Source organism: Sylvia atricapilla, chromosome 2 (assembly GCF_009819655.1).
Source record: "Sylvia atricapilla isolate bSylAtr1 chromosome 2, bSylAtr1.pri, whole genome shotgun sequence".
Taxonomy (NCBI): Eukaryota; Metazoa; Chordata; class Aves; order Passeriformes; family Sylviidae; genus Sylvia; species Sylvia atricapilla.
The window spans coordinates 2317699-2330119 of NC_089141.1; the positions used below are offsets into that span (position 1 = coordinate 2317699).

General features: G+C 40.0%; 1 protein-coding gene across 1 annotated transcript in view; it reads right to left on the reverse strand.

The window, feature by feature from the left end:
• The window catches only part of LOC136375258 (SAM domain-containing protein SAMSN-1-like), a 34818-nt gene extending 25035 nt beyond the window's left edge, over positions 1–9783 (reverse strand). The window contains exon 1 of the mRNA XM_066340659.1: positions 9596–9783. Within this exon, the coding sequence (XP_066196756.1) occupies positions 9596–9652 (57 nt within the window). The 5' untranslated portion in view covers positions 9653–9783. The remainder of the gene's footprint in view (positions 1–9595) is intronic.
• Positions 9784–12421: the final 2638 nt, after the last annotated feature.

Consider the following 12421-nt stretch of genomic DNA (forward strand, 5'->3'; position numbering starts at 1 on the left):
TTAGAAATAATAAAACTGACAGAAAGTTCTTTTTTGCATGCTTTATGTCACCTGAGGTTGAGTGCTGCAGTTAATATCACAGAGCTTATAAACATTCCCATCTTCAGCAGTCTCCAAACCCACCGGGCTCTTAGAACCTCAACACTTTTTTTTTTTTTTAAAAAGTAATATAGTGACAGCTTTATGTGGGGCAGATATACAGTATGTAATCCTAAATGAGTAAAAAGTAAGTAAAAAATGAACAAATCTTTTCTTGGGCATTTTAGAGGAAAAAAATTTGGAAGATACTAAGGACTGCTGATACTGCAAGATGTTAGTGCTTAGAGAAAAAAGATGTGGGATTAGGGACTTTGTCTCCATGGATTCTTGCATCTTTGGATAAAGGGAGGAAATTTTAAAATGCACTGGTCCACCTTGGTTCCATTTCACTGCTAACTGATCCTGTACAGGCATGCAATGTAAAGAGAACACAAAATTAACTGATCTAATTATGGAATGATTCTGAATTTGTAAGTGAAGATGTCCCAGTCATCTGTTATGATAACTAATTGCAAGTGGAACTTATTTATCGGGGTACAAATATTATGGAGCATGATCAACAAAATAACTAGCTGAAGAATAAGATCCAAACAATGGGCCGTTTTTCCCCCTCATTATCTCCCTTCAGACATCCTGACTACACTTGATTAATGAATCCACAGTGAGATTAGCTGAAATTGCCTTAATGGAGATGCACTACAGTAGAGAAGCAAAATTCAGCGCAGTATCCATCATCAGTCACTGTGAATTTGAGTGCTTCATCAGATCTATATGCCCATTTATTTAAATAACTTTTTATGTTGGAAAACAAAACAAAACTCAACAAAGAAATAAAATACTAGTCTCATTAGAGTGGGTTAACTTTTGACTCCTTTGAAATGTAGACTAGGGTCCCCATTTTTTCTCTTGCTTGTGTCCTCCCTGGTGAAATGGCTGTGTTCCAACTTTGGCTTATTGTCATCCACAGGCCAAAGTTGTCCAGCTAAAGAAAGCCCACGTGACACTTCATTGCAGCTTCTCAGGCTTCAAAAACTGAACATGCTCACACAGTTTATGCTTGGGAATCCTAAATATGCTCCTTGAAATTTTTAACTCATAAATTCAGTTTTGGTTTTGTATGGAAGCTGAAAGAAGGTTGCCAGCTCAGGGTTTCCATATGATTTGGGAGTACAAGAATTCTTAGTGCACAAGTTATAATGTATTACATTCCATGTTTGCTTTGTAGTGTAAGCTCTGTAATTGTAATTCAAGGTAAAAAAAAAATCTAAGAATCTGAAGATATTATCCTGATTCTGTTCAGGTCACTCCAGGAAAGGGATGAATACAATCAACAGCTGCCAGGGTACCAGTAAGGGCACATCAATTCCCTTCTCCCCATTTGATTTTCTCTGTGTTTAAGGGTTGTTTTGATCCCAGCTCAGTGGAAAACTACAGCTTCATTTCATGAAACACAAGTGAACCAGACGTGGATTTTCATTCTGACACATGAGAAGAGTGAGACTGGGCATTTTCCCCTTCCCCTGCTCCTGCAGCCTCCACGAGACCAGTGGAGAGACACTCAGCAGTGAGGTGCTGCCTCTGAGGAAACAACAGCAGCAAGGGCTTTGAGGAGTTGAGCCCCAGATTTAAGGACCTACTCCAAACCCTGCTGCAGTCAGCCCCATCACTGCAAAGGGAGCTGTGCCAACTACATGATTTTAAGCTATCACGAAGGGGTAGGAAGATGGTGCCTCTTCCCATTCCTTCTGATGCTGGCTAAAATCGCAAACACAGACATTTTCAAACGTTTCACCACAATTCCCAAGATATATTAGTGGAGCAGATATAAACTCCGTCACAGAGGCAGGAAGAAAATAATGCAAACATGGCAGTAGACAACATCAGAAGAGCCCTGATGCTTCTGTTAGAGCCGAATGCCTGCTCTACCATCATCAGTCATTTCATGCACCTTCTCCACAGCTTCTGAGCTGCTTATCCATCAGTGAACCATGTCCCCCTTTCCAGCTTTTTGAAGTGGGTTTTCAGCTTTACATCTGCTCTTAAAGGAGGAGGTAGACAGACAGAAGTGTAAGAGCAAAACCACACAGCTGTGGAGAGCGAAACAGCTCAGGAGCAGCAGAGCTGAGCAGCCCCTCTGCACAGGTGGAGGCAGCAGAGCAGCCAAGTGAGCTCACTCAGCTGTCTCTGCCCCTGTGTTGTCTCCTCTTCACGCATCTGCTTTTGGCTGTGCTGTCACTAAGGGAAGCTGATTTCTTTATCTCATGGCTGCAGCCTGTCAGTGACACGTCTCCATCTCCATCTCAAACATAATGGTAGAGGGAAGATGTGAAACTGCACCGTGTTTTCTGGTTGAGCAGAACTCCTCTAGTTCTAGTTCTAGTACTCCTAGAACTCCTCTAGTTCTAGTATTTATCTTTGCCCTGAAGAAGCCGTGAGGAACACTGCAGAAAAACTGAAAGCCAAGTACTCAATTATTCAGAGACTCATGTCCCACTTGTCTTTCAACATAGCTGGAAGAGCAGCAAACCTACCACACCTTCTGATGAGGTCAGCGTGGACAAATAGAGGAGTTCTCACTTCTTACAGTTCTCAAGGAAAGCGACCATTCAGCATTTCATGGAAATCAGGTTGTGCAGTGTTTGGCTGCATGGTTGTCCTTGTGAAAGTGATAAAAGAGATGAAGACATAGAAGGGTAGGAAAAGGGCTAAAACTCCACCCAGAAGACCTAATGGTGCAAAACAGAAGGTCACTAGAGCTTCTTGCCAGAGAGAACTTGTCAGCTTCAGTGCTGGGTGATGAGATACAAGATCCTTTGCTCTTGACCTTCAGCTTTCCAGAAAGGGGCCAGAAGATGTTAGGACTGGCAATTGAGCAGCCTTAAGACTCTGTACAGGTGAAGCCATTATCCAGATTTCTGTGTATCCATGGAATAAACCAAAGGAACTACGGAGAGGAAAAGGGGCAGAAAGGTATATATTTTGCATAGTCAAAGAAGCAGCTTCCCTGAAGAAGTCTCCAAACTTTTCTCCAGGCTGGAATTTCACTCTCAAGTTTAAGAAGAAAAATAATAAGAACATGCTCTCGGGTTCACAGTCAGTGGAATAAAATTCTTAAAAAGTGACAAGGGTAAGAGTAAGCTGGAATACAGAGGAGATTTCACTTAGGAAAAAAGATAAACGGTCGTTCATCTTCTTGTGGAATAACAACACACATACAGCACACCTCCATCTGATTCACAAAACAAAGTTTTCCATTAGGATGGTTTAAAGGATATATGATATGCTAAATATTCAGAGCATCTATAATCTATAGCCTGGTGCCAAGCAGCAAATGTTGACCAAAACCACCGATTCTGCCAATTTGTGGAACAGAGGCTAAGTGTTTCCAACAACTGGAGTTAACTCTGCTGTCTTTGTTGCAGCCTTTCAGATGAGAAAGATTAAAGGAATACAGAGACCCAGAAGACTTTTTTCCCCTTCTCAGGAGCAGGTATTCCCAGCAGGTTCTGCCCACATAGCACAGGGCTGATTATTCTTCTGGCTGCAGTGTTTGTAACCACCCAGAAAGTGCTTTTACAGCTGCCAAGTGATGGCTTTATAACAGCTTTTTGTCTGAATTTATGCCACGGCACAGATTACTAGACAAATATTGAAGTACAGGAAACTGAAGGCCACATCCCCTGCCAGTCCTGCCCATACATTGCAACTGCTTTTTTCCCAGCAATGACAGATATCCTGACCAATGTTTAAGTTGGGGTATTTTGGTTTTCCTAGAAACACAGTTGAGTAAGTCAACTGCTCTTAAACAACTCTTAAAGAATTAGGAGGCAACTAATGCTGATTTATGTCACTTTGGTAGTTGTGCTGTGTTCTTTATCAGAGAGCACAGTTATAAATGCTGTGGATGATAGTCTGGTTTTTAAAAAGGCCTGGATGAGGGGGTTTAGGCAGACTTCTTGAAATGCTCCTACTCGCTTAAGAAAACAAACAAAACCCTGGATTTGATACTGTAAGCAAAATGAATATTAATGTGCAAATATTCTCTTCAGAAGATTGCTCTCACTTGTTTTAAAAAAATATTCTGCTCTTAAGGACTTAACGTGGCTAGTGAAGGAAACCAAGACAGGGACAAAGCAAGAAATTAAATGAGTGTTGTGCAAAGTTGACAAAAATGTAAAAGATGCTTAAATCAAGGGGATGCACAAAATGCACCAGCACTGGAACAGATATAATTTTTCCTTTGTAACAAAATCTAGCCAAGAGTTGTGAGAGTGCTCAGTGAGACTGTGTCTTGATGTGAGCATCAAATTGGGGAGTCTGGTCATCCTAATCAGCCTCCTGCCAAGGGCCAAGGGAGAGGTGGCTGCTCTTTCCCCACAAACACTCTGGAACTTTATTTCCTACTGAGAAAACAGAATTCCCCAAATTTCAATTGCTTTCTAGAAGAGATATGTTAGCATATGTTAAAACAAAACTTTCTGAAAGCTGATCTTGGAAATAAAGGGTTAATTAACTGATGGTTGAGAGAAGCATGATGATAATATGAAGAAAGAAAAAAGAGCAGAAGGAAGAGGAGTTGTAATACAATTGTAGAACCTCCCACTCACAAGAGGAAAACAACCCAAGGTTCACTGTAACCTTGTTCCAGTATTTTATGAAGCCTAGGGCAGACAGAAAACACCTTCTGAAGTGTCACCTGCAATCCCTCCTTTCCCCATCTACACACACATGGTTTTTACAAGTATCATTATTTCTTTCTCTGAGCCCCACCCCACTAAAGGCCCACAGGTATTTACACCATAAACCAGGTTCTTAAAAAATGCTTCCCAGATGTTGTCATCCGTTCCTGCTTATTTACCAGAGATCAAATGGGTTTTGACAAACAGCCTTTCTTCAGGAGGCAATGCAGCAAAGGCCTTTAATGACAGAACTATGTGTCATCTTTGCCTATAAGCATAAATTTGCACAGCGGGCAGGACGGTGAAAACAGCTTATCATCAACTCATCGCCTCTCATCATTGTTAGGATGAAATGCAAATGGAAACGAACATCACTTCAGCCCTGGTTGTGAGAATTAGCATCTTGTGGCATTAGCAATGGCTCATTTGTTATGCACAGGAAATTTCGGGGGGAAAGAAAAGAATGTAAAACTTGGTAACTCTACCAGTCTTTACCTTTGAAATGAAATTAAATCCTTCAGCTTTCCCCACTCAAGGATAAATCCTAGTTAATATTCATTGACACCGAGCAATCTCTTCACCACAGATCTTGTCCTACAGAAGATCTAATTATGTCTTGAATTATTTTTGGGTGTTTAGGTTTGCTGTACCTATTTTCTATTTTCTTTCCTTGAATAAGTATTCCCCATCAGAGAGGCACGAGCCACTCTCTGAGAAAAATGTGGCACCAAAAAATTTGCTTATAGCATCTGTCTGCATCATAGGCTCCAAACACTTAGGCAAGCAATAAACTTTACTGAGATAATCCTGCTCAAATCAATGGGATCACAGCTAATTTATTCATTTAAGTCACAATCAGGATCAGGCCTTCTGTAAAGAATATATAAAAAGATGAAGTTCTGGCCCTCAAGTCTATGGCAAAAACACGCATCGATTTCTGCAATGTCAGAGTTTCATTTTAAGCCTATAAAAAGTAAAATTACTGGCATGAAATTGTACTAGGGAATAAATTTGCATATCAAAATGTCTCCTCCCATTGGATTTGCCACTCTTTCCTCATAACCCCGAAAACAAATAATGGTTTATCACCTAAGTAAACGAATATTGATTTAATTAGAAGCCTGGACATCTTTTTGCCTGAACTAAATGTAGAGGCATTGACCCTGAATTGTCTTACACACCAGAAGTACGCTGAGTTTAAAGCACCAAGAGCATTGGGAAGCAGAATAAGGAAACAAAAACGTCTCAAACCTTTAGCATAAACATAGATCAACTGTCATGTGGAGTAATGACACAAGACTTTCTTCAGTCACGCCAGAAAAAACGGCACAAAGTCGTCTTTGCTTCATGTTGAAGCAAAGCCAAGGATCATCAGGCAGTTCTCAAGTTTGCTGTGTCCGGAGGAATTGGGAAAAGAGAGAGAGAGAAAGGAGCAGGTTCTGCCCAGCGCATTACATGTGTTGGCAAGTGGGCAAGACAATGCAGGGATGTTTTACAGATTTATTTGCACCTGGGTGAATGTGTAAAGCAGTGCAAAGCAGAATAGCTGTGAAGTGCTTTAATGGGTTTTTATGTATACAACGCTGCCTGAATTGTGCACAAAAGAGAAGACTAGAACCTGTAATATTTGTTAGAGTGGCTTTTCTTGCCATTATTCTCAATCTGCTTCGTTCCACTCCCCAGATGCACTGACATCTGTCGCATCATAAGGCTCAAAGAAGCTGAAATCCAGATGATTTCAGGGCTCTCTCCTTCATCCTCCAAGTCAGCTGCTCTCCTCCTGCCCAGCCCTCTGAGGGGTGGTGGGACAGGCTGCACACACCCAGAGCTGAAACACATCTAGGACACCCTTCCCCACTTGCTCTCCCACTCTGCAGTGCTCCAGGAATGCAGGAGCCACACTCTGTCCCTGCAGTGAGCCACTCCAGCCATCAGCCACCTCAGGGCTTTGTGCAAGACCTGCTTTATCTGACCTCACCTGCCCACTAATAATTCTGCAGCCCTGAGCTGCTTCACCGTGTAAACCAAGCCGTGCCTCATCTGGCAGAAATGAAAGGAGGGCAGGTAAGGAATCCCTGAAGGAAGGGATGGGAGATGCACAGCTTCTGCTGTGATAGAAAGTCATTTAAGGTCCTGCATAGACAGATAGGTTACATTAGATGGGCTCGGAATAGAGAACTGAGCCCTTCAATTACTTGAATTTCTTCAACATCAAGCAGGGTATTTTTAACCTTTAGGATTTTCCCTTCATAATTCAGCTTCCTCAGCTGTTATGCAATGTATAAATGTGCACTAGGATGTGCAGCTACAGTGATAAACATTTGGTAAGGATCAGAATCCTTCCAGTACCTCCTTCGAAAGCGTTTCTCTCTCGTTTCTGTCCCAGTTCTCCTTAACCTGGTTTCAATGTCTTTCTGCCTAAAAATGAACGCTTATTTATATAAATACATTCTGTAGTTATGTGCATATCCATGAATACACAAAGCTGCCAGACATTCAAAGAAGTTATTAGCGTGGCTGCAACACTACTAAAATCTTGCTGCATGACAAAAAAAAAAAAAACCTGCAAAACTATTCTTTTGTGGCATAAATCAACTTTTTCATAGCATACACTGAGAGTGTTAAAATAGATTTTTGTCTTTGCAGCATCCAACATATCTGCAGAAATCCCTTACACACCCAGTAATAAATAAGGTAAATGCACTGCAAGCAGTGATCAGTGAGAAACAGCATCCGAATTCTGATACTGAAACTCTTGAGTTGGTCACTGAATTGCCCACCACTGTGAGGGGTTTTATACGGGGACAGCAAATTGCCTCTAGAAAGGCTTTAACACCAGCCTTCTGTGATAATAATTAATCTTCATCGAAAGGCATCAATCCATGCCTATATATTAATATATATTAAATATTATATAATAGAATATATATATAAAATATATCACAAAATAAAATGGTTTATTATTATTAAAAATATTCTTCACATTAGAAAGTAATAAAACCAAAAGGGTTAAAAAGAAGGTATCTTTGAAACACTCTAATTAAGGCCCAGAAATCCATAGGGTTGTGAAAAAGACAAAGTAGTCACCACGGTAAAGATTCAATTACCTAGAAAGATCTTTTTGGTGTTCCCTTTGAGGATCTAAGGCTGCAAACTTTTTCATTTTAAATGAGAAATAGGCCACGGGTCTGTGTGGGTGTCTTGGGCACAGTGGGGTGTCCAGGTGGCCCAAAGGCAAGGTGAGGTAGCCCAGGATGTGCCCAGTGGCAATGATGCTGTGAGCACGACCAGGTACCAAATGTTGCCAGCACAGAGCAGGGTCAGCCAGCACAGGACCTACAGAGGTCACTTGTGTAACTTCTCCAAGAGCTGAGGGTCCATGTCCCATCTTACCCAACTCAGCATGAAGCAACTGGAGTATTGACGCCGCTTCCCTTGGACAAGTTTCGAAACGTGACACAACAAACCAAAATTCCTGTTCTGTGCAACGTGGGGCTCTCTGCTCCCTGCCCTGACTGAGAGCTTGCTCTGTGCAAAGTGGGGCCTTAAAAACTAAAAATCAGACTATTGCTAAGGAAAGACTGATTCTGGAAGAAGGGAGTGGCCAAAAACCAGCTTTCAAAAGTATTTTATAGACAGGGAAACAAAGCCCATCCCCAAAGTCTGTCATGGGCATTTCTTGTTTGATTGATAATGTAATTAGGTATAAAATATAATTCTTCCCTGCCATTAAAACTCAGTATAATTAATGAGGAAAAAAACCCAACCAACCAACCAAACAAAAAAAAGCAGGATACCAACCAACCAGCACAATGCTTAAAAAAACATTAAAAATTTTAATGTGGAGGAAAATGGTATTAAAACCACTTCAAATCCATGGAAAAAGGTGTTAATTTTAACTATCAATGACTCATAGTCTAAAATTGCCAGCACAATCCACAAAAGCCAATACTGTGTAGAAGCAGAAGGCACACTTGCTGAAACAGAAATCACTAAGGGAGGTCTATTCCCAAACAATGAGAAGGTGGATCTGTAAACTGGGAGACACCAGTTGCTGAGAGCAGAGAAACACTAAAAGGTTTTTCTAATCTCTCTGTTAAATTTTCAGCACGGATAAACTGAGGCAGAAATGGAGACTGAAGTACTCAGGTTGTGCAGTAGGTCTTGCACTGCAGCCTCACAACACTCTATAATACTTGTACAATATCATGAACAGAGGTCATTTTGCACTCAGCCCAGGGACTGAAAATGAATTTAGAGCATTGGACACATCCTTGTGCATCTTGCAAAACTCTCACTTCCCTTCTTACAATACCAGATTGTGGCAAGTGTCCAGTGCAGCACAAAATCAGTTTGTTTACAGTATTTCTTTCAAGCTGATATTTTAATGATTCCCAAAGAAATTAAGATGACAAACACTGATTGATGAGTACCCTCTTCTGCTCCTTTGGTTATGGTGATGCAAAAGCAAATTTATTAAAACAAGGAACAAATTGAATGGCTTTTCTAATTCTTTACTGATTCTCACACTCCTTTCTGGGACATCATTGGTTTATCAGAGATGGAATAGAGAAAGGGGGTTTTGTGTGGGATTTTTTGCTAAAAGACTGATGCAGAGCATCAAACAGCAGACCAAGTCCAGCACCAGAATTCTTTAGCACGGCTAGAGCAACTTCACAATGATGATTCCTTGAATTGGATCTTAACTGTTATAAAGTGAGTATATGCAAACAGATCCCTGAGATTATAGCACTGAGACTCTTGCAAGCACATAACAAAAACCTGAAGCTGGGATTTAAGAGGAAACCCTTGTATTAAAAATTGTTAAGAATTCCCGTCATTATTATTAATTTATGACAAAGATGAGACATCCTTACCTTTGGCTTTTGACTTTTCTCCTTGTCAGAGGCATTAGATGGCTTTCTCTTCAACATGTTTTAACTCAAGTTAATCCACTGGATGTGCAAACTGCTACGAATTGGTGACCAAACTAAGTGCAAGGGAGGGCACTCCAGCTGTGAACATCGGTTATGCAGTTCCCTGTTCGACCAGGATGTGACTTCACACAGCTGCCTTGTTGCATGGGGGAGGAAACTGAATTCTCCCTTTGGGGAGGGGATGAGGAGGGAGGGGAGGAAGTGATGGGGACAAGAAAGAGAGAGGTGCACCAAGGAGGTGAAAATTAGGGTAGGGGTCAAAGTGAGAGTTGCCTTAAATCTTATCTGTGTCCCCATCAGGCCTCAGTAAGACGTTGGACAACCTCAAGAAAATCATTCTTTTTTCCACTCAAAATATTTCCCTCTCATCCTTATGGCCCTAAGTGCACCTTTATTTTCCTCCTGTGCTGGGATTTGTGTGTGAAGAAGGTGTGCTGATATTCAGAGCACCAAGAGATATGGTTGATATCAGATGTGAGCTACACTGTGGGTGTAACTGGCCCCAAACTCCTCCATCCTTCTCTTGGCTCTCCAGCAATGCAAGAAAACAATGAGATTAAAGGTTGCTGTTTGGTAGAGAAGGGAATCTTTCTCTTTTGCATGGTGATTTTTTTTTTTTTTTTTTTGCCATTCATCACAGAACTGGGACTCCCTGAAACAGCACTTTTCACTCCTCCATTCTCCTTGATTTGCTGAAAAATTCACAGAGAGAAAAGGCAAGTCTTACAGAAGATTTTAAACAAAGAGGCACAGGGAAATGGCAGAGGTTCTCTACAACATCTTGAAAACCAGTGCAAAAGCTGAAAGAAAGTGGCACTATTAAAAAAGCTTAAATTCCTGCTTCATTTTGCTTGAAATCCTTTTACCTTAGAGAAAAAATAAAAGTAAAAAAAATAATAAGTAAAACTTATTTGTTGTGAATCATAGGCCAAAAACTTGAAGTTATTAAATATTCCTAACTTTTTGCTGAGCAATGGAGGCAAATTCTCAGTTTCAAACCCCAAAATTTCCAGGCTCCCCACAGAGCTTCAATTAAATCTTAATTTAAGATTAATACGAACGTAAAAGAAATTATTTTAGTAAGTTGCAAGAAAAAGGCTCAGAATTAACTGTCAAGGAAAAAAACTTTAGATTTTTTTTCCAAGCAAATGTATTCCAAGCAGCCTTAACTCATAATTTTGGCATAAATAAAATATCTTTTTAAAATACTCTTCTTTCTCCTCTACCATATGAATATTCCAAGTAGGGACAAGACATGCTCATCATTCCCATTTTGGTTTGCTATTTGGACTTCTCTTTAAATGTCTAAGAGAAGTTCTGGAGGGTTTTTTGGGTTCTGGTGGGTGGGGAGATGTGTGGACTGAGCCTGACTGACGAAGTAATGATTGTTATACACTGCTGGCATTATGAGGTTTTCCTTTCCAGGTTTTTCCTTTCCAAGCCTTCTAAGATGGGATTGATAAGAAGAGAAGGAAGAATTCCAGGTAAGGTACCAAAATTGTGTCAAATATGGCCCAAAAACTCTCTAGTTTTTGCAGTGGATGATGTTTTGAACCTCAGCCCATGATGCTTCACTTCCCATTTTAATCAGAACAACAGTAATTTAAACCAAAGTTGAATGTGAGGGTTTTATTGTTGAAAAAAACATATCTGCCAAAGTTCCTAATAATCGAGATTATTAATAATCATTAATTAATAATAACGGTTAACTCAGAGATATTTTCCCCTATATTTGAAAAGACCACCTGAAACATCAGTTTAAGTTCTTAAGCAGAAGGAGGTTTTACCATGGACATTTAATCAGCCTCAGAAATTCAGTCGGGCCACAAGTTGTTCCAAAAGCTGTATATATGTTTAATAGTAATTAAACTTGATTCTTATCTCCATAGATTTACATTGCAGTATATTGGTTTTCTTTTTAACCTAATCCAAACGTGAGGATTAAATCAGACTCTGCTGATCATTAGACTGTGATTTCCTGTCTCAGGCCACTGTTAAAATCTTCATGATTAATAAAATGGGAACTCAGCTGAAGAGTAATATATGAGCTTCCTTTCTGTAGAATATTTATTGTTAAACAGGAAGAAAGAGGCTATTTCAAGAGATATAGTACCCACCCATATCTATTTCCTTTCCTCATCCACATATCAGAAAAATTATAGCAGCTTGAAGGCTGACCTGATTATGTTCTTGCCCTTGGAAGGCTGACCCACCAGTTTTAAAAAGTAACAAAGTGAAGAAAATCAAACATATATAACATTAAGTTCATTTAATTTAGTTAACTATTAAGTTTCAAAAGGAGCTCTTTTGAATTAAAAATTAATAATAAGCTGGGTGCTCTTATCCTCTGCATTTGAAGGTAATTTTTCAAAGGGAGATTAGTACCTGTGTAAAATTAAAAGAAAAATTCTTATGCTTAAGTTTTCTGTTGGACATTTCTGCATGTAACTTATTCCATTTCCTTGCTGGGCTTTGAATCTGATCCAAATCCCAGTGAAATCAATAGAAGTTTTTATTCAGGTGATTTTTATGGGGCTTGGACTGATTCCTCTATCCTGAAACAACCAGGCAATGTCACCCTTTTATCTGGAAAGTCATATGGGCAAAAAGGCTATCCACTTAAGAATAATTAAGATGACCCCATGAGAATGATTCCCACCGTCATTATATTTATAAAAGGCAACATCCCTTACAGCTTATTATTATCATTACTCACTTTTAATGAATGGGCCTTGATGAATGGTCCTGGATGTTCAAGAGCTTTAT